The 26066-nt window shown below is 40.4% G+C and overlaps 2 protein-coding genes across 3 annotated transcripts in view; one reads left to right on the top strand and one right to left on the bottom strand.

Annotated features, from left to right (window-relative positions):
- LOC310958004 (neurocan core protein-like) overlaps positions 1–13414 on the top strand; it is a 39573-nt gene extending 26159 nt beyond the window's left edge. Inside the window, exons 13-20 of one of the 2 annotated variants that reach the window (XM_083928780.1) lie at positions 2223–2339; positions 6837–6950; positions 8207–8258; positions 8466–8572; positions 9473–9555; positions 10121–10265; positions 11293–11475; positions 12240–13414. In XM_083928780.1, coding sequence (XP_083784906.1) covers positions 2223–2339; positions 6837–6950; positions 8207–8258; positions 8466–8572; positions 9473–9555; positions 10121–10265; positions 11293–11475; positions 12240–12358 — 920 coding nt within the window. In that variant the 3' untranslated portion in view covers positions 12359–13414. The remainder of the gene's footprint in view (positions 1–2222; positions 2340–6836; positions 6951–8206; positions 8259–8465; positions 8573–9472; positions 9556–10120; positions 10266–11292; positions 11476–12239) is intronic. The other variant, XM_083928781.1, reaches the window with a different exon arrangement.
- A 2725-nt stretch (positions 13415–16139) lies between these two features.
- LOC310958155 (transmembrane 6 superfamily member 2-like) lies at positions 16140–19628 on the bottom strand (the record flags this gene model as incomplete). The annotated part of the gene is made up of 10 exons (XM_083928987.1): positions 19534–19628; positions 18632–18735; positions 18452–18549; positions 17521–17624; positions 17351–17433; positions 17144–17268; positions 16857–16958; positions 16651–16743; positions 16446–16565; positions 16140–16349 (listed from the first exon to the last, which is right to left on the bottom strand). Exons 1-10 carry the CDS (start codon positions 19623–19625, stop codon positions 16140–16142), a joined length of 1131 nt encoding a protein of 376 aa, XP_083785113.1. The 5' UTR covers positions 19626–19628.
- Between the last annotated feature and the right edge of the window lie 6438 nt (positions 19629–26066).

Raw genomic sequence — 26066 nt, 5'->3', positions numbered from 1 at the left:
CTATGGTGATTTATTTTGCTCCCTTTTGAAAGCGGCTCACGTCTGACACAGACGTGGCTGAGCTGCCTGCTCGGGGTGTGAGGAGTCTGCAGATGGAAAACAGCTATAAACTGTATCGACAAGAAGCTGAGGGCATCCATCTGAGCTTCTGGTGTACAGTATGAGAGTTGATTGATTGACTGATACCCTGGAGTCATGCAGGCAGAAGGCCATAAACACACAAGCACACAGTGATATCTTTGCTGCACAAACAGAAGAAGAGGATGGATGCCCTCGCAGGAGATCTGACCAGAATGACTTACATCTCTCTCTCTCTCTCTCTCTCTCTCTCTCTCTCTCTCTCTCTCTCTCTCTCTCTCTCTCTCTCTCTCTCTCTCTCTCTCTCTCTCTTGCGGTTGGGGTTAATGGTGGTGGTCAGTGTTTCTCTCCTGACTGGATCACAGAGCACTTCATCAGTCAGTTTAATCAATGAGAAAGGAGAGAAAAAAGAACCTTCAGTAGCAAAGCACACACATGCAGACACACATTGCGTGAACGCGCAATGCCAGCAACTTTCTTTCCATTCAGAGATCTTTTTTAACAGATTTTTATCACACCATCTTTCATTGTGATCATGATCATTAAATTGCAGTTTCTTTTTTTTGCGCCATACTCTCCGTGCTCTCCTTCCCTCACAGAAATGCCAAAGCTGCCTGTGAGGTCTAAAGTGCTTATCTGAAAATCACAATTCCAAAGTAAACCATACTGTATATCCACCATCTCCGTAGCTGTTAGGCTATGTGTGATGTGTGGATTAATACTTTGAGGTATCTGCGTTGCCTCTGCCACATATTATCCCCTTACCGTTCTATTTCTGTTAACTTATTAGTTGGATTTTTGCTGTTGGCTGCTTATTGTTGTTTGCGCCAGTGGTGTCGTTGTGCAGAGCAAGGGACAGTCCACTCTGTCAGCTCCTTCTGCAGACTATTGATTTTTCTGCACCACTCGCTTTAATGAACGGCCGATAGCACAAGGTTTATCTTTCACACTCTCAGGCACGTACACACACATGCTGTAGTAAATCTGCTTGTCATAACAGTTGGTATTTGTCAAGGCGGGCCGTGACCTTGACTGATGCAGAGGGCACAAGTGCACTCCGTCCTGGACCGATGTACATTAAATAAAATGCATGGCTGGTTTTAGCACCTGACTTCAGCAGAATTCAACCCACGAGCAGAGGATTAGCTTGAAAAATTTAACATAAATCTATGGATGCTATTGAGAAATCTTGCTCTTGTGATTGAAAACCCTCAACCGGCATCATGATAATTCAGAGGCTGTAAGCTTGAAATGTCTGGCTCTGGGTAGTTATTGGAAAGGATCAGCCTCAAGGCTAATCATAGCCAGGTATTGATTTTTGCTCATCATACCATTTAAAGACAAACACAGAAACCTACACACACACACACACACACACAAACACACACACTGTCAACCTCACACACCACCCCCTCCTAACCGGTCCTCAGTGTCAGAGAAAGCTGGCAGAACAAAGACTCCCACAGCCGTGCTTTTGCGGCCAGGACGAACGAACAGTGGTTTTCAAAGACCTTAAGTTGCTATAATGAGCAGCTCTGGGGAGAAGCACATGGTAGTGTGTCAATTGATATGGAAATTTATAATAGTGGAAGGAGACCACACACACGCACACATTTAGGGAATGAATAGAAGGGCCGAAGCACTCGGCGGGAGGTCTGCTCATTTCTGTTGAGGATGGCTAATGTCTGAAGTTCTCACGCTGCCCACCACGCTCAGTTGAGTGAGCCAAGGCCTCACTTTCCATATGGTAACCATGACAACTGTGGCTGTGAGTGGATGGCGAGGTTGAGGCTCTCTGGCTTCTGATCCCTTTGAAAAGAGATAGAGGGAGTGTGACAGAGAGAGTGTGAAATGGATCTGCTTGTGTTGTAACCGCTGGTTTTGGCTTAGCTGCAATGATGGAAAATTAGGGTGGCGTGTCCTGCCTTTATTTTATCTTTCTTCAAAACCCAAGCATGGGTGGGGAGAGTTGTGTTTAAGCTAAGGTTTATTCAGCAGTTGAGCTTAGATACACATGTTTCGTCCTCGCCAACACAATTTCACAAAAGGAAAAAGCATTCTCCTGTACAGTATCACTAATTAACTCGCTTATTTCAAACCCAAAATTCCCCCCTCCATCCCACTCATCCATCTGTCCCTTGTAGACGAATTAGAGCCCTGCGTGACAAACCCATGTCTGCACGGAGGAAAGTGCCTTCCGCAGGGAACGGGCTACAGCTGCTACTGCCCACAAGGATACACTGGGGAGAACTGTGAGATTGGTGAGTGATGCTTATACACACACACACACACACACTAACACATCCCACACAAGCACACACACAAACACACACACACACACATACACGCACATATCCACACGGGCCCATGATTAGGTCAGACCTGCTTTATTGACGTAAGGCTCTCCAACGACCAATTGGCAAGTCAAGGGTTGAGCTGTCCCTCACATTGAGGTAGGAGGTTGAATAGAAGCTGCGGTCAAAGGTTACGATCAGACCATTACAGTATTGTGATGACATTGGTCCCTCAAGGTCAAATTATAGGTAGCTTTCACTGCCAAGGTTTTTTTTTCTTTACAAACAAAATTCTCCCAGCAGTATTCTGGCATGTAGCGAAGGAGAAAACACAAGATCTACTTGCAGTCAATTGAATTTCTGAGGTAAATAGATTTCTTATCCCTTCAAAAATTCCTAAAGGAATCAAGTCAAGGCCTCACTTCATTTTGTTATTGGCAAAAACAAACAACTTAGATTTTGTGGAAATCCCAGATTTGGATCAGCACCAAAACAAATCAATTGTTTGGCCTCACCCAAAGGCCTTTAAGCCCAACGAACTTCATAGAAATCCAATTTGTTAATGTGCTGCTGACAGAGGGAGCAACTAACAGCAGAGAAAACATAACCCCTGTGTGCAGGTATAAATGGCTGAGAGGTGCTGATCACTGTTGTCTGTGATGAGAGATGAGAGATTAGATATATTTTACTGCAGGAGGTCAGGGCTGACCAATTGCGACCTGCACAAATTGCGAGACAAAAAGGGACTGACAGTATCCAGGTTCTTATCTACATGCAATTTCCTCTGTCTCGTTCTCTCTCTTGCTTTCTCTTCCCCTTTTGTTTGTTCTCTCTGTTTGACTGCATGGTAAGGTCAGGTCTTTTTTTTTCTTCTTCTTTTTATTTATAGTGCCAAATAACAAAAGTTATCTCAGGACACTTTACAGAGTAGGCATAGACCCAACAATTCGTCCGTAGAGTACGGTGGAAACGAAAACCTTCCCTATAACAGGCAGGAACGTCGGACAGACCCAGCTTTGTGGAGGACGGCCATCTGTCTTGACCAGTTGGGGAGGAAGAAAAGGAGAGAGAAAGAGAGAAAGACAAAGATAGACAAAAGACAGAGAGACTGACACACTTCCAGAGATGCAAGCAGCCAGCGAGTAACAGTAACTATAACAATATCTATAGTAATGTGAACATGACCCACATCTTATGGCAGTTAATACAGCAGAGCAGCAGGAACATGCACATCCAAGGCGACAGAACATGAAAATGATAATAATTATGACAAACATGATCAATGATGTGTAGGGGCAATAGCAGCTACGATACAGCAAGACATACCACTGATGGTGTTTTTATCGCTACAGATTTTATAATTTATAAGACTAGTGACAGTATAAATGACTAATAGTTATAGAAGTAGCAGGAAGCGTCATGCAGGACCACTGCAGCAGGCACCACCACGATCAGCAGAGACCTGCACACAGGACCAGGGCAGCAGGCACCAGGTCTGAATTATACTTCTGCATGGAGGTCTAACTGTATTATGCTGTAGTGGTATCAAGGTAAGAATAAACATCTGCAGACAACCAGCTGACACTCTGGTTATTGGGTGCTCTCCAAAACGTGACCACAAACAGCAGATGGTGCTTACACTGCCAGTAATCGATGGCTCTGTGCGGAAAACAAAACACTAATGAACACATTTTTTAATGTGGCTTGTTGTGGCTGAAATGGAAAAGGGTATTGTGGACTCTCTGAAAACATATGTAAAGCTGTAAAAAGATTCAAGGCTTAAGTCCTTACCGCAGCGGCCTGGGGTTTGATTTCCGAGCTGTGGCCCTTTGCTGCATGTCAACCCCTCTCTCTGCACCTTTCCCTTCTACCTGCGGCATTATCTATGACAACCCAAAAAACAGAGATTTGATTTCAGTCTAATGCATCTCCCCTACTACAGTTTTACCTCCTGTACTAGTTTTTTTTATGTTGAATGTTTACCTATTATTGGATAATTAGTTGGATACTCCGTTTACAGTTCTCCTGGAAATCAGTCAGATAGAGGCTGTGACTAGCGGGAGGTGTAGCAGGGTACCGACACCTGCACAGACGTACTTTGACACTTTGACACGAATGAATAAATCTACCTTAAGGGTCCTCATTTGTCCCACACACTGTTCGCTCAGCTCATTAGGTAGCCTCTCCTTAAAGAAATGATCACTTTATGAATAAGTGAAGCATACATAAGTGCCACAGAAAGACGGACGGATGGACAGACCGAGAGACAATCACACTGACAGCCAGCAAGCTGATGCGTGGGTTTGCTGGAAGGCTTTGTTATGGATTTGCAGAATTTGCAGTGTTCTCTCTCTGAGGAGCAGCTTCCCCTCTGCATAATGGATGAGAGGGACGAGGGATCAGACTTTTTATGTTGAACAACAAAGAGCTGGACTGATTTTAATGGGAGAGAGAGTGTTGGTGGGGCGTGTATAACTATGAATTAACAGATCAACAGGTCATTCAGGGTCATAATTAGCTCGGGGAATTTCATATGTAGATGACAATTGATTTAAATATGTGATTTTGATATAGGAACCATTTAACATTTATTTTTATGATAAGTCTGAGGCCTGAGTCACTCCAAGTTCCTGTTTGCCCCAGTGTTGAGGAGAAAATAATATATCTGGAAAAAAAAAACTCCTGCATTACTTTGCAGAAAATCAGCCTCTGCACTTGTTAAACACATTCATGTGTGATTCTCAGATGAATTTTCTCTAACAACACAACCACATTGTGTGATTATCCAACAATTTGAATGAAAGCTGAGTTGTATCCACAGTGCTTGATTTCCTCTCTGATCAGTGAGTTTGGTACAAACAAAGTTTAAAATAAAAAATCTTTGATTCAAATTATATCAAGTTGTACAATTTAACCATAGTTTGGTAAATCTCAGACTGATTTAATATTAAATTGTGCTCTGTCACAGTGTTATTTGTTATACTGCAAAAGTAAGACGAGTGACTAAGTGATTCCAACCAATGAACCAAGCTGTCAGATAAGTTTATTTCTTCAATAAGAAAAGTGAAAGTTGAAAACTTTTAGGCTACTTATGCTCTTAAACTGCTATCTCATTTTACAGATAAACAACATTGTTTGATTGATCGCACAACTTTGAGTCTGTTGGAGAAAAATGCATTAGAATAAATCTCTGGTCTCACTTCTTATATCTGTCCTCAAAAAACAGCCTCAGCTGCCGTTTTAATAAACAGAGACAGCCTCTGCTGTCGGATTAAAATTAGATCAAACCTTAAACATCTTGAAGCCAAAGCAAAAACTGAAGTTAAAGCTTAAAGAGAAAGAAGCTTAAAAAGATTTTAAAAAAAGATTCAAAAACAATCTTACTTGGTCCCACACTAACCCTGCGTCGTTCTTCAGTGATAAACCACCATTTAATCTACATTAGAGATAAATCTATGCTATGGCAACCAACCCTCATATCAGTGTCTAACAGTCTGAATTGAACGGCTGGCATGCAGCTAAAGGTTGTTCTAGTTTGATTTGTCTGACATATTTAGCTCTTTACAGCCCCGGACCTTTTTCCATCTTTTTTGCTTAACCGTTAAGATGTGAGGAAATTTTTTGAGGAGGTGAGTTTAAACGTATGAGGAGCTTTCTATGTGCTCTTTCATTGTGAGTTTTAATAGATTTTTCTGAAGTGCTGTGGTATGTCTTTTATTCTGGGTCCAAAATCCTGGTGAAACAAGATTACATGCCCTCCATTTACAGTAATAAAGTGATATTGTATTGAACCCTGTGGAGAAATGTTCCCTTTGCTTGCCTTTTTTTTCCACAGAGAGGTTAGAAAGCGCAGTAGCACAGCAGCCCTGGAGCTGGTAGGGTATCTGTTGTTGCTTAAGGCTCATCAGCAGGGTGGATGGCTGCCAAAATGGGGGCTTGAACCCACATCCTCTGGTCAGGTCCATCCTCTCTGTCGACCAGTCCACCAAATGTATGTCTGTACTGTAGCTGTAACTTATGAAAAAGCAATACAAATTCTTCCACAGCCTTTTAGTAAATGGAAACAAAAGGACAAGAGACAGAAGACAAGATTAGACATACATCTAGTCAACCTTAAGCTCTGTAAATGCATTAAATGCATAAAGAAGGCTTTAATAGCACTTGGAGGGCTTTTAGAGTGTCTTCTTCAGGGAGAGAATGAGGACAAATAAGGAATGTAAAGGGGATTAGATCGTCTGTATTCTCCTCACACCCTGTTTCAATTCTGATACTGTACTCACCAACATGGACACATTTACCAGTTTAAACCAGGAGGACTAATGAAGGGCTCATCTTTTGTCTGTTTTTGAATGGCAGCAAACGCCCACACAGCTTTTCTTGTCTTCCTCAGAATGCATCCTTTCAATCTGAACTCTAATGCAATCTACAACCCATCTGCTCTGGCTGCTTTTCTCCTCCTCACAGATGTTGACGACTGCCAGTCTGAGCCATGTGAAAATGGAGGCACTTGCATCGACAAGATTGATTCATTCCTCTGCCTTTGCCTGCCCAGCTATGGAGGAGACACGTGTGAGAAAGGTGAGAATGAGAATACCGCATCAATGCGATCAGTACGTTGTTGTGTGTGTAACCGCAACGGTGAACTGATTCCCAGTCGTCTGACACTTTTCAGTAAAAGGGTTTGTTGCACACTGTGCTAGTGGAAATAATCCTGATCAGTGTGCAGCGTCTGTTACGGCTGTATGTCATAACACAATATCACAAAGCTGCATCTCTCAGCAGCTGTCAGCCCCAGTGTGTCTCTGCAGGGCTGGACTGGGACCAAAAAATGGCCCTGGCATTTTGGTCCCTCGAGGCCCAACATGGTTATTAACATGATATCTGTAAGCACCAACATACCAGATGTGCACATGTATGTGTGAAGTTTCAAAAATTAAAATAAAGTTCAGTAGCCTACATGGAAGAGAGTAACCATGTTAAAGAAAAATGATACGCTTTCACTACTCACAGAGACCTTTTTCTTGGGGGAGATGGCCACAGTGCCCCAATTCCCATCTTGAAGTGAAAGTGGTTGTCAAAGAAACACTGCTAGAGATGTCTTTTCAGTGTTTAATTAAACATACAATTTACACATGACAATTTGGACTACAGTCCGAAAGAGAGAGGGAGATGCAGAGACAGGCAGACATAGGAAAGAGATGGGATGTTAGTGTCACTATTGTTTCTTCTCTGTTTACCAATGATTTATCATCCATTTCAGCGTGTGTTGTAGGTGGCACTAATCAACCCCCATATCACACACTCAAACCAGTGTGCACTCAATCGCTGGTTCATCGCCTCACAGGTTTTAGCCACCTCTAGCTCCAGATCTGTCCTCCTCCTGTGTGTGTGTGTGTGTGTGTTTGTGTGTGTGTGTGTGTGTGTGTGTGTGTGTGTGTGTGTGTGTGTGTGTGTGTGTGTGTGTGTGTGTGTGTGTGTGTGTGTGTGTGTTGTGCAAAAGTAGTAATGAGAATTAATGAATATCTAACCTTTGCAGTTATAAATAAATCCACCGGCTTTGGTGTTATTAATGAATACTAATAGTGCAGAGAGACGTCCACATGTGCTGTGAATTGAAAATGAGCCTGTTTAATTGCAGTTCATGTATTTGAGCTTAACAAGATGCCTGAGTCATATATTTTAGTCTTTAACTGCAAGCTTCCTCTTTTCTCATACTCATACAGACCATTTTTATCTTACTTCATGTTCCTGCACTTAACAGGCTTTTACGTGCCCTTCAAGAAATTATTTTAGCTTCTCTCATTGCCCGTCACATTTTCTCTTCATCTTAACAGACGTAGAAGGCTGCGAGCACGGTTGGAGGAAGTTCCATGGCCACTGCTACAGGTAGAAATGATGAAAAACTGTCTGTGTTGTTATAATAAATATATTTACCTGCAACCACAGGTGCCTCATCCATCTGCATTACTCTTTTAAACCCTGGAGTTATGGGTGATATACTTACCACAGAGCTCTGTGCCATTTAAGCTTGTCTTGCTGCGTAATGTATGAAATATGTATTTTCATATCCACTTTCTCTGCGTTGTCCCAAAGGTACTTCACCCACAGGCACACATGGGAGGATGCAGAGAAAGACTGCAGAGAGCACAGCGCCCACCTCAGTAGCGTCATCTCAGCTACTGAGCAGGAGTTTATCAACGGTATGTGTTTATTTCTGTCACAAACAACCTACATGTAACACACTTGTACAAATATTCACTAAACCAAAACAAAAAGACACAAACTCAATAATTTAACTTATGTCTATATTCTTCCATGGTTTGTTAATTCACTGCATGATGCAGGGAGAGCATGGAAGAAGGAAGTCACAAATAAAATCCGGCACTAATGATATGAAATAGAAAAAGGCAGTGGAATAAATAAGAGGGAGAATAACAGGATTAAACAGAGTAGAGATAAGTGAGTTGAACTAAAGCAATTCTTACCCTTCTTGCATGTCTCACATTGCTTCCCTCGAAAGTCCCATTCTCTTCCCCCTGCCTGACCTCTGACGCTCCCTCCTCCACAGACTTGTGCCGTGAGAGAGAAATGCTGCGTTCAAGTGCCATGGGATCTCCAGAATTTCGGACCTCCAACAAGGCAAAGTGCATGGGAATGCCTGTCAAAGTGGAACCTACTACTATCGAATTACTACCTACTACTATCCCTACTATTAAGGGAGATCGGCCTACCCCGAATTCGCTAATAGGAGATTCCACTTTGACAGGCATTCTATTGTACGTTGCCTAGTAGGAGGTCCGAAACTTCAGGCTTCCTATTGCACTTGAACGCAGCATGAGCAGCGCAAGTGAAACTGAGCAGGAATCTCTGCAAATCATTTTATTTGATGAATAAAATGATTGGTCAGTCTTTTAATAGAAATATATGAGAATTGAATATTTTTGAGTTTCAACATCTGGTGAATTTCTTTTAGATTCCAGTGTGTCATACATTTATAAGGAGCATTTTCAGATTACAAAAGAAAAGTGTAAAAATGCCTGAAAGGTAAGAATTGCTTTAAGTCAACATAAGGATCATGATGCACTGTTGTATTTTTACAGGTCTGGGTCATGACAATGCCTGGATTGGCCTGAATGACCGCACAGTGGAGGAAGACTTTCAGTGGACTGACAGCAACGATCTGGTCAGTGATCAGTTTTGAAAAATGCTCTGATGTGAGAATCTAAGTAATTGATGTGCAAATGGTTATTTTGAGGGTGAAGTACTCTTTTAAGGCCCCTGAAAATCTTCAAATCTCACATTTTTGTTAGTAAAAAGAAGAAAGTATGGCTGATGTCAATAACTGATAATGACTAAAAGGTTATTATTGATTAAACGTTTGACACAGATTTCACAGATGCCTTTCAACACCAGCAGACAGATTCATGATTCAAATAAAGAAATATCTTGTTAAATAGAAAAAAACTACTCTGAAACTGTCAGAAAGCTTCGTATCCATAAAGGAGTCCTTTCTCATAATAAGAAACTGACAGAGAAATTTTGTTTTCAGGACCTTTAAAAGCTTTTCATTTTTTTAGCATTTCAATTAAAGCTGCGTCCCCTTTTATGTGCAAGGTCCCATGTGTAATCTAACATTCATCTGCACGTGTTCGTCTTTTTTTTTTTAAAGAGAGAAGATTGTATATTCTCAGTCTGAAGGTGCTAACAAACGAAAGCAGCTGCAGCTGAATTCTGCTGCTTTTTTGCAGGTATATGAGAACTGGAGGGAAAGCCAGCCGGATAACTTCTTCGCAGGTGGGGAGGACTGTGTGGTGACCATTGCCCATGAGGATGGCAAGTGGAACGACGTGCCCTGCAACTACAACCTGCCCTACATCTGCAAGAAAGGCACAGGTACTGTAATACTGCTGTGTTCATAATCAGTAACTCGTTTGACACATTTAGGTCCAGTGTGACTTTCTCGTCAAAAAACTAAATCAATTCATATGGAGAGATTTTTGCCGACTTCATAAAATGTAGTTGTTTGTGTGTAATCGCTGACCAGCTGGCCACCTGTTAGTCATCCCCGCTCAGCATCAGTTCTTGCTTAGAGAAAATTCAACAGTTGGTCAGACTTCAGTAGCTGTTTCGCATCACTCACACTTTTCCTCCGTTAAAGGTCACAGTGGCAGATTGTCCAACAAAAACCACCACAACAAACACAAACTTTAGTCAAGATTGTGATTCACTCTCAAACCTGTATTGATTCTCACAAACAATATCAATCTCAATCTTCCTCTTATTGCCGCTTCTCTCCTCTGGGATCACTTACTAGTCCAGACAGCCGAACTGTTATTTGGAGTTATTGACAATTACTGCCTTGTTCACAAAAATGATCTGAAATACCTCTGAGCTGGTTTTGCCAGTTTTCCCTCATACTCTCCCGCACCTTCCCTCTGTGACCCGACTCAACTGACCTGAATGTGAATGCAGCGAGAGCTCGTAGGATGCAAAGAAAGCTAAAGACACAGACCTGCTGGGGAAACAGAGGATGGTCGGGAGGACTTGGTAAAGCATGGATAAAGATGGAGGAGGACATGGAAAAACAGATTAAATAAGTGTTTAAGTGTTTGTTTGTCTGGTTGTGGTCTCATGGCTCTGTGGTTTGGCTGTACTCCCTGTCTGCTGCAGAGTTTCATTACCTCCTTCTGGACCCGTCACAGATCACACACAGACGCAGAAAACATGGCTGCCATCTAGAGGCAAAACACGCCAGCAATATGCACGAATATTTGTCTCTTTTGCTGTAAACTGGGTATTTCATCATGAAGGGTCATACAAATTATGACTTTTTGAACTAATTGATTTAGAATAGATACTGAATAAAATACCTTAACCTTGTATTATCTGTATTATTTATGTGGTTTAATTCTTTTTACAGTGTTGTGTGGGACCCCACCTGCAGTAGAGAACGCCCATTTGATAGGTCGGCGGAGGTCACACTATGACATCCATGCAGTGGTACGCTATCAGTGCGCTGAAGGCTTCTTCCAGCGCCACATCCCCACCGCTCGCTGCCGGGCTGACGGGAGCTGGGAGAGACCCAGGATCATCTGCACAAAGTGTGAGTGTCTATTTTAATCCTTTGTCATGTGTCATGTGAATCAGATTTCAAATTAAATCCATTTCTGACTCATCTGATAACCTTTTACTGCCCTAATTTCAAACCTCCGGCCAGGTTGTCAGGGGGCCGATCTTTACTGATTTAACATAGTCTAATTTCTGGTCTCTAGGTCTTTTGATGATCATATTCAGTGTAACTTACTTAAAATTATTGCAGCAATAAAATAGGGTTCATTCCTTTTAATCACTGAAATTACAACCAGTTGACCATTTTTCTATAACCTGGTTTATACTGTATGTTGGCTGATTAGCAACAAGAAATTGCAATACAAAAAGTACAGACCATCTTACAATAGGATCACACCGGCCACAACGCCAAATCGGACCAGGGGTGCAAAGTGGCGAGGCATTGGCCCGTCCCCTACTTCACCGCCCCCCTACTTCCAACCTGCTGGCTCAGATCACATCCATATCTTGCACGGTTGCGACAAAATCTGACAGACGGACATAAACTCCAGGCAAAATATTCAAAACAGGACCCAGTTTTGCCATGAAAAAATTGTTTTACTTGTGTAAAAATGCAAATTTGTTGTTGATGTATTTAAAGAAAAAAAAATACATTATCAATTGAGCTATAGTGCAAAATTACAAGATTAAAAGAATTAAGTCAATGAAGTACAAACAAAGAACCAGATGATAGTAGTGTACTGCATCGACTACAGTACACGTACAACATTAAACCCATTTGTCTTCCTCCATTTTTAGCCCGGCGGTCACACCGGTACCGGCGTCACCACCACAATCAGCACAACGAGCGCCGAGGCCACAGGAGACACGGAGGAGAGGGACACAAGGCCAGAGAGGACGCACGCAGCTACTACTGAACCAAATAATACAACATCTACAAAGCCTAGGTGCTAACCATGGTCCATAACGAAAGACAGTAGTTCACATGACACCCATTTCCTTTTCTGCTTCTAACCACGCTCCGTTTGGCTTTATTCCTCTTGATGAATAAGGTTTTCTTACTCTAACATACAGTTTATCTCAAAAACCCTTATCCCTGAGTTTGGGTGCTTTGATGCTTCTTCTTCGTTTTCACCCTGCTTCCTTTAACCGAGGTCCATGCGAACACTAACATATAACACTAACTGTTCACGCCCTCCCTCCCTGACACCTCAGTACAGTACGTCCTCCTCTTGTGTATGAACTAGAACCCTCAGTCTGTCATATCGTGTGTGAGCGCGTGTGAGCGTATGCATGTAAGAGAGAAACTTAGAAAAGTGCAGAGTCACATTGTTTTGCAAAGGTCTGCTTGTTCTACATGAAAAATGACTCCCATCCTAGTATTCTGTTTACAAAGCACAGATGTAATTGATGCAAGATAGCATTCAGTCCCTGGTGACCCTGAGCTTTTTGTATGTGTATCGTAGCTGTTACTTTTTCCATAGCGCACCTGAATAACTGGTCTGTTTTATTCTACTGACATGCTGTTTTCTAATATTTGCCATGTTTTTGTGTTATGTTACTATTTATTATGAACTGTTTGCTAGTGAATATGCTTTTTTAAACTTAAGAGAGCCGATGTAACATCATTTTTCTATACCAGTATATAAGTCCAACAATAAACAATAAACTAAATTAATCATTTGATTGCCTCTAACCTCTGTATTGTAAATAGTTTGGTGTTTGTTATTGGCTGATTCCTGATCAATAGCTGGACCTTGTCTAATCAAGTGCATTAGACCCCCACCCCCAGATCCCCATGCACTCTCAGCTAATGAATATGTCCAACTGACGTACAGTAGATAGTGTGGATGGGGTTATACAATACTTTCTTAAGATAACCACTTGATTGTATCTGAATTGCTAAATAATTTGAATTTTTGCACGTCTATATTTACATGATGGGTAGAATGTCGCATTTTTTTGTCTTTGGTCCCTTTGATATTTGATCGGTCATCCACTTTTCGGTGTTCTTATGACTTTTTGTCCTGCTGTTGTATTCCATTCTTAATAAAGGGGAAAGAAAATGAACAGCGGCATTTCTGATTGTCTTTTTTTTCATATTCAAGCTAACAAACCTCTTAGCTAATTTTTTTAGCTTCTACCATGCATGTTATTATCAAAGCTAACGCTACAACACTTCTGGTCGATGACATTTGATATTCATGGTCCACAAAGGATGAACCCTATGATTTTGGTGACTGGCTTTTCATCTAGCGCCACCTCAAGGACATTTGTGGTTTTACGTGAAATCCGGGTGTTAAAATACACATCTCTCACATCACCTCACATCACGTTTAATCACCTTAAATGTGTTATTCAACGTGTTTTTATAAAAAAAAAAATAGCTCCTATGATGTTTAATAAAAGACAGAAAGGTGAAGAGTTGTATTTAAAAGTTGTTAGAAACATTCTATACTTAATGGAGTGACGCTAACACCAAAAATGTAAAACGACAGTAAAATATTTCTTTATGTAAATTTAGTTTGGTGTAAATATAGTGTGCTTTGTGTGAATATGTGGTCTGGATAGAGTCTGCTTGTTCTAAAACTATGATGATAAAGCAGGCTATTTAGTCAAATTAAGTTTCACGTGCCACAACGTACTGAAACATATTAGCCTAACTCAAACAATACAAATGAACAGATTATGGTGTTTTTTTCGTTAATCAAAAAACATGTATCTGTATCTGTTCAAATGTATTGTTTCGAATTGGGGCCACTCACCAGTCCACCCCTGGTGAACACAGTCTCATGTTCCCCACAGTAAGATTTATAAGTTAAGTTTGACAATTTATTTTCCCGTAGCGCCACCATCAAGCCACAAATTGGTAACAAAACTAACGACATCCCCATCAGCCACAGCTAGCTGGCTAGCTTATGTAAAATGTTAAAAACCTAACATACTAAACTAATATGGTGAACATGGTAAATATAACCTGCTAAACATCAGCATATTAGCATTGTCATTTTATACATGCTGACATTACCATTAGCTGGAAGCACCTATCTACATAGCCTCAGAGCCGCTGCAATGGCTCAGGTTTTGTTTTACTTTCCCTCCTTCGAAATTGTTTCTTTCATGTCACCTTGGTATCCTAGCAGATGAAACTCAATCAACCCCCTTTATTTATTTATTTAATTTTCTGCTTTATCTTTCTGAGCTGTGCTGCTCACTTTATATTGCGCTCTACACAGCATGCAATAGTTTTATCCTGTTTGGTTCACAAAGCAATTTTCTCATCTCGGTTGTGTCTGTGAGCAGAATATTTTAAGAGAGAGGAGGGCCACTGAGGTGAGTGGGACATAAGAACGACTTACACACCAACAGAGACACTGCTGTCAAAATAACCCTTCAATTTGCTTCTGGTTAATCACATTTTGATTTGAATTTGATACTAAAGTTCAACCACCGAAACATATGGTTCTTCTCTTCTGTTTAAATTAGGTTCATTTAGGGGCATAGCCAGGATTTTAATAACGGCGTAGATGGCGTAGATGGCCTGAAATTAGATTTTCCATGTTTTTTTCTCTTTTCTGCCATGAATATATTATTTTGGTAAATGTGTTAAAATGCTGTATTCATTAATTGATGTATTTCCTAGTTTTGCAATTGGCATAACGTGTCATTTTCAAGACACATCTAAAATATTGGTAACTTCTTGTAAAACCTTCAACCCCCAATATGTGAAACTTTAAATTATAAAATGTGAACAATTTCTGGGGGAAAGGGAAGGGAATAGTTTCGATCTACCATTTGACAGTGCAACAGCTGACAGCTGATTGATGTGTAATGTGATCATTTGTGCGGTTATGGCCTTAATCCAGGGTTCACCTCTTATCAGTTTGACTGCAGCAGCAGAAATAACTGGGCCAGCGGTTGAACATAGGACACAATGACATCACCAACCAGAGACGGTATTATATTATCTGAAGAGACAGTCCTGTTAAACCAGTAAACTGCTCAGCTTGTGCAAATAGGAATACAGAACTTTTGTTTTATGATCATTTTTATTTTTTTAAGTGCAGATAGACATCAGCTCAGAGATAATTACAATACCTGGCTGAAATTATCTGTCTCTGTTTTTATACAAAAACAAACCCAACTTAATGCTGATTTGTTTTTATTTTGTACAAAAAAAAGGGGGAACATGACACATGGAAAACCCCTCTGAGATGCAGTCACAACTAGAGTGAAGAGCGATTATATATTAGTTAATGTACAGTTTTTGTCCGTTTGAATAGCATCTGCTATTATCTCCCTTATCAGCAACTAGTTATTCAGCCTTTTATGCTTTCAGCAAATATTCTTATATTCACTGTTTTTAAACAATGAAAACTGACAACTTTAGCAAAATAAGCTGTGGAGTTGTGGCGTGGATGTGTAATGATGACGTTGCCAAACTGTACGATGAGTCACCGGAAAGCTGAACGGTCCTCAACTCCATCAACAGCCTTCTTATCAGGGTCCAATAGTTCATGCAGGGAGTGCTGCTGCTGCACGAGGTCACTGATTTTGAACAGTTGACTCACAGAGTAACGTTTTTAGATTTCCTCTGGGTTTCAGGTTGAAGAATTGTGTTTAATGCAGAGTCCCCAGAAAACATTAGCCTTGTCACAACATGAAGTATTCCTCGACAGTCCTCGGCTGGTGTGTGGTCTAGTTTTTCTTCTTCTCGTTGTTGGTCTGTCCCTTGGGAACAGGTTTCATAAAATAAGCAGGGTTGGTGTGGCAGCGCAGAGCCAGCAGAGTCGGCACAGCAGCAAGCAACACATTGAGGGTGATAACAGGCCACCATTTGTCTGCTGGCATTCGGTAAGTGAAGGGAGTGCGAGAGTGCACAGAGGCTCCAATATGGCACCACTGGGTCTGAGAGAATGGAAGGAGGAAGTCAGCTTTATGCTGTGTGTTGCTTTTTTAAAGAATATTAACAACAGAAAGACATACTGTAATAACCACATTTACCTGAGCCATGGCCCCAGCAAAGAAGATGGTCCAGTCCAACATCCAGCTGCATCCAGGTGTTTTCAGACCATAGGTGAAGACAGTCAGCAGGGGCAGAGCATAGAAGAAATACACCAGCATCTACAGCACAAAGATGCACTTATCATTGGGAACAAGAATGTACAGCATATGTGGTTCAATCTGGTGTCATTTTCTCCAGACTGACCATAACCCTGGGAAAGCCAACTGGGTCTTTGAGGTAGGGTTCGTACTGGTAGATGTAGGTGAAACAGGCATCTAGAGGACAGTCCAGCACCACCTGGAACAGAGCAGGAGGAGTGAGTTATAGCATACATTCCCACATGTCTGAATGAGATCGTTCAAAGCAGCGATGCTGGACGGATACAAGAGCTTTCATGTCATTTTACTCACAAATCCTCTGAAAACACAGAAAGCCATTGCTCCGGTCAACAAAAGACACAGAAGCAGGTCAAAAGGTCGAGACAGGAGACCTTTCTTCTGCTCCAGTGAAATCTAGTCAACACAGGAAAAATCTTAGTTAATGTAAGGTACAATCGATCTTTTTGTTACTGTAAAGATAAATGTTTTACCCACTCAGCCCAAAAATCTCAAACAATGATAATAATACAATCCAAAAAGGACAAGGGTTGGACCCCACTAAACAGAATATTGTAAACGTCTTAACTGCTAAGATTTACCTTGTCTGCTGTGATGACTGGCATCTCTCTGGGTCGGCTAAAGAGCAGGGAGGCCGCCCAGAAAGGCACCACAAAGAAGGGGACATTCCTCCAAAAGGCTGGTCGAATGTTAGACCCGTATTTCCCTGCACAAACAACAACATCAATAACATAAACAGACACAAACAACACGGATGATGTGATGAATCAACCGTAGTTAGCTCTCACCAACGACCACTCCTGGGATGTGAACAATTTGATGGGCGATTGAGGAGCCCGCCCACAGCAGCCCCAGGCTACGATAGGACTTTCTGCACGGACAGAAAATCAACAAGTGTCACCAGAGGACCCACTGAACACATGACGGACGGGTTACTGATGGTGATGCTACAGCTTACCCTTTGAACATGCGGTGGATGATGGTGAGGAAGAGGGCCAAGTGAACGATGCCTTCCCAGTAAGACATCATCACAGCATAGGCGCTACTCAGATGAGGCTCACCCTGAAGAGACGGCATCACATGAGGAACTAAAGAAGTATTGCTATCTTGGAAAGTTGAATAATACCAATAAAAATTAGTTGTTTTTTTAACCAACGCCTATCACTTTTATCTCTTTACTATGGGAGACTGTACACCAGGATGAACACAGTGTGTGGCATTTGTGTGTATAAAGTCAAAAATATAAGAATGGGAGCAGGTTAGAAAACTGCTTTCCTTCAGAAGTCTCTGGTCTGAGTTACCATTGATCTTGGAGTTCCTGTCACTTACAGGCTCACACGATCAAATGTGTATGTCTGTTTGTTTCCATAGTAACATGTCTGCAACCAGCTGATATGTCCCTACATTTTTGCCTTAACTTATGTATGTAGAGTGATAATTGTGGGAGAGAGAGCAAGTTTAAGATACATTTGTTCAGAAGATTTTAAAAGCTTCTCTCTGTAACAGCACTGAACATTCTGTCCAATACACACCAATGTAAAAAAATCTCTGAAGAGAATTTTTACTAAGCTTCACAAACGGTTGAATATTGTAAGAAGTTTGAATGGGATTTGAAAGTTCAATAACACTTAGAAAGTGTGAAAGATGTGAAACATTTTAAAGTTTGAATGGGGTTTCTACATGAACGTATGAATGCGTAGGTATCAGTTGAAAATGTGTAAAAAGTATGAAAATGTGTCAAATTTGAACATTTATTTTTGAAAGTTTGAAAAGTATGAAGAATAGGGAAAAAAAACTTTTGACATATAAACATCAGCCTAAGACGCCATCATTAATAAGTCGTCTTAGACAGAGAGGAGAAAAGTTTAGCTCGGCGTGGGTCCTCTTACCATCTTCAGGTAGAAGCTCATGAAGCCAGAGATAAACCCATCCTGCTCTAAAGCATTAGTCAGGCCCACCATGCAGGTGAAGGAAAACTCTGCAAATACTGGACACATAGAGGCACAAATAAATAAAAAACAACACCATTTCACTGACAGGTGTTAAAGTGTGTGTTTGTCTGGTTGTACCATAGAATAGAGGATCCACTTTCATCTTGTCTGACACAGTGAGGAGGAGGAGGAGGAGAACAAGTCCCAGGACGACCAGTCCCATTCCCAGGATAGGAAGAGGTCTGAGAAACAACAGCGAGAGTTCATGCATCCATTTACATATTGTGCCATTTTTATTAATCAAGCGATTACTCAATTAGTCGAGGAGAAAATCAGCAGATTAGACGGAAACTAAAATAATTAGTTGAAGCTTTGATTAGAAATAATCTAAACTATTGATCACATGCATAATTTCATCAGAAAAAGGAGATTAGAAATGAAGGTTTATAGGTTGTAGACAATCCTAGACACCATTTAATTAAGCCCATAACGTATATCCTCCATTTTCTGTGTTTGATCTCTACAGTCTTTTATTAAACTGATCAAAAACTCCCATCACTCTCATTTAGACATCAAATTCGAAGACTCTGCTGACTTCTTTAAGGTTTTATTTGGTAAAATTCAAACTCTCCTTTAGTTTAAACTCACTACACTGATCAAGACAAAGTCAAAAAACTCTAGTTTTATCATTACTTTTAAAAGTGCATTGCTATGGATCAATTGCACTGATGGGACCATCAAGGAACACTGATGCATTTGTGTAAAACTCTAACAGTGAAAGTAACCCATTCATTCATTTTCCTTTAATTGACTCAGTTTCATACTTAAGGCTTACATGTATCTTGTTTTCTGTGCAGACTTTAAGAATCTCAACAGTAGCTTTTAACGAGGTTACCTCAGGATAAACACGCCCTCGCTAAACCTCCTTTTTTCCTCAGGGCAGTGGGCCGCTTTATAAGCCTATTAATATCATGAAATGCCTCCATACCGCAGACCAAGATGAGAGAGCAATTATCAGAGTGCATGCACACAACACTTACTCCTGAAGCGCATTGATGTTGTTCATGGCAAACAAAACTCCAGGCGCAAAGAGAGAAAGGATCAACACGCAGACTTCCACCGGCGGCCTCATCGTTCAAACTTGTTTGTTTGACCTCTTTAGAGAGAAATGTCCAGATAGAAATGTTCCCGACTAAAGACGCTTTGTTGTGAAGCGAGGCATGTTAGAAGCCAGTGTCCTCTCCTCTGTCACCGAGTGAAGGATCGAGGCAATTAAAAGGAGTGTCACCCTGTTGCCTTTTGATCTGTGATGAAACTGCTGCTCCAATATGTCCGCTATCTTGTAAGTCTCGAAGTCCAACACAGGAGTCCCGCCTAATGAGTGGAACTAAAGGGAGTGCTGTGCAAAGTGCAAGTAATGGTGTGCTACAACGTGCGTAATGCGTAAAATACGCATTTGTCTCAGTGAAAACGTTGGTATTTCTGGCTGCAACTTATGGCAGTTATCTGGTGTGCGATTCCACATGCCACAGTTTAAATAACACAATCTGTCATTCGTCATTCAATATATGTGTGTGTTTGTGTGTGTGTTTGTACACACCGCCACCTAGTGGAGGAACCTTCTTTCCTTTATGTTTTTTTTCAAGACACTGCATGTCACCCAGTTTAAGAGCTCTAGGTACATGAGATGTGTCTGTCATGAAAAAAAGGTCATGCTACACAAGTGTCTAGTAAAGTGCAGCCTGGGCTCCTGTGGCCCCTGGGGCTCGATTAAGAAGCCATCTGTCCTATTTGTTGGAAGATTAACAACTCCTCCTTCTGATGTCTCCAGTCTTGATTAGTTTCTGGATTATATCTGAGAGAGAACATCAAGTTCACAACGAAGATTATGTTTTTTCCTGCATATTGTACACGCTGAACATGTGCATTAAGCCACATCATCTTATGCATGAACATTTGTAAAGCAGGCCTACATCTATTGCAACCTTATCTTCTGCAACAAAGCGGCTGAAGAGGATTATGCTGCTGCTGCCATAGAAACTTAGTGGCCAGTGGAAAGAGAGAGTAGAGAGAGTAGAGAGGGGTGGGGTGTCAAGAGTAGAGGCGGACAGTGGCGATTTAATCAGACGTACGGACAACCTTTCACCCACACAGCACAGTTTTTTAGGTGAGGAAGATTCTTAAAAAGAGCCCACCCATTCTGCTGCAATGATTCACCCTTTAATCCTTGGCATTATAACGGTAAATACCTCTCTAACAGTTGTCTATTGGGCCTTCGTCCTGAGCGATGCCTACTCCAAGTGGCTGTTGGAGCATGAAGACGACAAACCCAAGAAGGCGGTCACCCCGGCCTGAGGGAGTCGCAGTCAATATGGACTGACTGAATGACTGGGTTTTCTGCTCTTCTTTTTTTGTTGTTGCTTAGGACTAGTGAGTAAGAGCAGTTCAGCTAGTAGTGCTTTCTGTGGAGTCTGATTTTGCTTACCATTTCACCTGGAGAAGATTTGGAAACTCACTTAAATGTTTTACTGAACTGAATGGATCCTGCAGGTGAATGAGAAAGGAGTCCTTCTTACAGGTAATGCTGAGATTGATCTAAAACTTTAGCAAAAATACATTGAATTGCATGTTTTATATGCTGTGATATGTCTTCTAGTCATATTTGTGGCTAACAGTGAATCAGCTGTTGAAACGGCGGCACATTTCAGTGTCAACAGGTATTTCAGGTGATGCTAAATGAACCCCATCTTCTGTTTTGCGGTCTGCAGACTTAGTGGCATGCGTCAAGCAAATCCTGTCATGGATTACTAAAGGACACCTTGACACTGACACAGACAGCCTGACTCTAGTGACAGCCTCAACCTGAGACACATTCAGAGACCTCACACTGCTTTCTACATCCATTCATCATCATCATTTTATTTTTCATATCTTTTGGCTTCTATTCAACATGACGCATGCCTTCTTCTTGGGTGTACACCCAGTGTCTTGGTTCATCGTTTTTGCGAATGTTGTCATCACCATCATAGAATGGCAATTTCTCATGAATCGGTTTTGCAATGTTCCTGAGCCACCAAAAAGCAATGAATCTAATGCATAGAGAAGCAATCTGCATGCTGTTGCTCCACCGAGAAGATATGAGAGGAGAAAAGCTTATTTTGGGATCACTGTTTACCTGCCCACTTAATCATTGAAGGTGGGGTTTTCTTTTTCCGCTGTGCTGTGATAGAGAAACCACAATGGTAAGCCTTTTTTGTTTGCATGACCGTGACTCTCTGCCATGTGTTTGTGGTTGTTTCCAGAGCCGTCTGTGTACGACACGCGCTAATTTGGACGTCCTTTCATTCACAAGTCAAAGAAAATAACTGAGAAGCTGTTTCAAGTCTTGATTATGAGGTAAGGAGTCACAAAACTTCATCTTAAAATGTACTCATTTCATCAACATGTGTTCATTTTCATCCCTAACATTTTCTCATCATTCATATTAGAAAGGGAGTTGATATGTTTTTCTTCATCAAATTTTCACGAGTCTTTCTTAGGTTACATTTGATGATGTACAGTTTTCCTACTTGCGGAGGATATTTATTGGGGGCATTTTGAAATATCCCTGTCTGCTTTGTTATTAAGCACAAAATGAGCCATGAAAATAAAGTGTCCTAACAGTGAATTACAGTATGTGACAGGACATTTATAGAATACAAGAAGTGAATCCAAGAGAAAGTGGGTTGTAGTGTAGTGTAGTGGGATATATTTATCATATGTATATATATATATGTATGCCACATGGTCATAAGGAACATAAGCCTCTTTGCCGTATTACTGTCCACCTCTCCTCGCTCATATCTCTAATCCCTGCAGATGGAAAGCTGATATTGCTCTGTAACAGACTCAATCCTATTAACTCTGTCTGTCCTATATTCACCTCTCGCCCTTCTCACACTCCTCCTCTCCCCTGGAAATGTGACTGAGGGTCCCTCTCCAAAACACAAGAAGGAGGAATGCTCGGATTTAAGTCTAGACAAAAGATTAGACGAGCTGGCACACTTATGGAATCACATTTTTCTAGTCTGGTGAACTACATTTTCTGAAGCCCTATTTTGTGACAGAGGGCTGTCAATCACAAGAGATGTTCTCATTTTTGAACCATCTTGACATTTCCATCTGTCAACAATCCTGACATTTTCCAACTTCAGAAAATATAAAAATGTTTAAAACATTCTTCTCCCTCCTCGTCTCTGTTGCACCTTTTCACCCATGTCCCAAGTTTCCACAGTGAAGCCTGACAGGACTTTGGATCTGCAACAAGACAATAAATCAACCAAAGAAACAGCCCCAACGTTCCTTGAACAGACTATCAAATAAAGACAGTACCCACTTGCCATAACCAGCTCCACCAAAGCAACTTAAACTATGAACCAACAAGCAGTTGTGTCCCTGAATGCTTCCGGAGGAGCTCCGCTTTTGAACCCCACACAGCTGGTGTTTGAGCACCGACAGCTCCTCCAACTGTCCAGGAGGGAGGATGAGGCCTATTTCGTGGACTACATACCCCCGGCGAGAGATGCTATAACTCTGCCGCGCAATGTACTCTATGTCCTAGTCGGGGTGGTGTTGGTTATAGTGGCCACTTACGCCATAGTGGGGCATCTAATTAACGATCTGGTGCATGACCTCGCAGGTAAACCCTGGCCGGTGTCCTCGTCCTTCCCATCACTCTTTTCACTCTGGTGTATTTGAGTCCTTTTTCCTCCCTGAGCTCTTGGGCCAAAACTGCATCAATGTTCTGTCTTGTGACAATGTTGTTTAATGACTCTCCTTCACATTCACCCAGAGGTTCGTGTGCAAATGTCAACCTTCCCAACAATGTCCTTGTTTTTCTATTAAGGTGATTTGTCGGATTACAATTTGAGTGAATGGCTGCTGCCTAAGTAAATCCTTAAAGGGGCACTCTGCTAATTTCCTTTTGCACTTCTACAAAGCTGGAATACCAATACTTTTTGTCTCCAAAACTATGGATCCTGACATAGTCAGGGTCAGAGAGCTCCCTCCAGAGCCACAGAAAAAATATATAACTGTTGTTCACAGGATCCATGGCGAGTAAAATTGATTTCATGTGTAAAATTGGTGGAGTGCCCTTTTTTAAAAGACATTTACTTAAACTGAAAACATCCTTAATTTCATTCTCCAATGTTTTTTCCTCAACAGACTGGATTCTTGGCCCCAAACCAGTGGAGGATGATTCAGAGGAAGGGAGAGCAGAAATAGAAGAAGAGTGCCGACTTAGCGTTTGCAGTAGCCTGATGGAGAACGACAGCCTAAAGATGGAGAAGGGAAAGGACAGACTGCTGCCTGGTTTCTTCCGGGGAGATGGAGGCTGCCACCATCCATCCACCCCTCCTCCACTGAGAAGCGCCATCGCTTCATCATACCTCGGAGAAAAAAGAATATCTGCTCATAGCGTGACCTTCGCCTGCCCTGTGACCCCTTATGCCACCTCCCTCTGAGTTTTCACTCTGTCACAGCAGTGATCAGTGGTGTCTCTTTGCTGTAGTGATATAGAAGTTAGAGCATGTTTGTTTTTTATAAAATGCATGTTGCTCATCACTTTTAGTCTGTACTGATTTTGCTAAGAAACAAATGCTTACTTTGATTACTGATTAAAAATGAATGGAAACATGGCCCATATTATTAGTCACTCATTGTTTGCTGACAAATTTACATTTTTTCTCAAGTTAAAAAATGTAAATTATGTGAGCTGTAAAAAATTATTTTTCAATAACTGACATTTAAGTCAAAATATTGTATAACTTAACTTGATATATATAATAATAATAATAATATATATATACCACCTCCCTTTGAGTTTTCACTCATATAATATATATATCAAGCTATATATACTTTATATAACTTCCATAAAAATATAAAGTAAAATTTAGTAGTATTGCATTTAAGTTTTCCTTGTCTTTGCATTTCCCTCACCGACCACAACCCACATTTTCCCTTCACGTCTCACATGTTGCTGTAATGTGTCGCAGAAGAAGAAACATGTCAGGACTAAAGCTTCTCCTCAGTAAACAACTGATTAATACAATAGTGCTGTTATGTCTTTTCTGTGTCCTTTAATCCATCTTACCTTCTGCTAATACCTGGTTATATCGGGGGCAGTGACGCTATTTGTCAGTGCCAAGGATTACTGTACATTATTCATATGAAATACTATTCAATAACAATGTAAGCAGTGATAGACAGATAGATAGATAGATGATAGCTATAGATAGATGAGTAGATAAATAGATAGACAGATATGTAGATAAATGGATAAATAGATAGATAGATAGATAGATAGATAGATAGATAGATAGATAGATGATCGCTATAGATAGATGAGTAGATAAATAGATAGACAGATATGTAGATAAATAGATAGATAGATAGATAGATGATCGCTATAGATAGATGAGTAGATAAATAGATAGACAGATATGTAGATAAATAGATAGATAGATAGATAGATGATCGCTATAGATAGATGAGTAGATAAATAGATAGACAGATATGTAGATAAATAGATAGATAGATCGATAGATAGATAAATAGATAGATAGATAGATAGATAGATAGATAGATAGATAGATAGATAGATAGATAGATGATCGCTATAGATAGATGAGTAGATAAATAGATAGACAGATATGTAGATAAATAGATAGATAGATCGATAGATAGATAGATAGATAGATAGATAGATAGATGATAGATAGATGATAGATAGATAGATAGATAGATAGATCGATAGATAGATAGATAGATGATAGCTATAGATAGATGAGTAGATAAATAGATAGACAGATATGTAGATAAATAGATAAATAGATAGATAGATAGATAGATAGATAGATAGATAGATAGATAGATAGATAGATAGATAGATAGATAGATAGATAGATAGATAGATAGATAGATAGATAGATAGATAGATAGATAGATAGATAGATAGATGATAGATAGATGATGGATAGATGATAGATAGATAGATAGATAGATAGATAGATAGATAGATAGATAGATAGATAGATAGATAGATAGATAGATAGATAGATAGATAGATAGATAGATAGATAGATAGATAGATAGATAGATAGATAGATAGATAGATAGATAGATACATAGATATATAGATATATAGATGGATAGATAGATAGATAGATAGATAGATAGATAAATAGATAGATAGATAGATAGATAGATAGATAGATAGATAGATAGATAGATAGATAGATAGATAGATAGATAGATAGATAGATAGATAGATAGATAGATAGATAGATAGATAGATAGATGATAGATAGATGATAGATAGATAGATAGATAGATAGATAGACAGACAGATAGATAGATAGACAGATAGATAGATAGGGAAAGGCAGTTTTATTTCTTAACACATTTCATACCATAAGGCAACCCAAAGTGCCTTACAGATTATATACTGGTAAAATCACAAGAAACAAGCGATATAAACATTAAAAGCAAGCAAGCATAAAATAGACACAATAAAAGAAAGCAGGAAAAA

This window comes from Echiichthys vipera, assembly GCF_963691815.1.
Source record: "Echiichthys vipera genome assembly, chromosome: 15".
Classification (NCBI taxonomy): domain Eukaryota; kingdom Metazoa; phylum Chordata; class Actinopteri; order Perciformes; family Trachinidae; genus Echiichthys; species Echiichthys vipera.
Note: the sequence above shows the minus strand (reverse complement) of the source record. Positions and strands in the feature narration are given on the sequence as shown.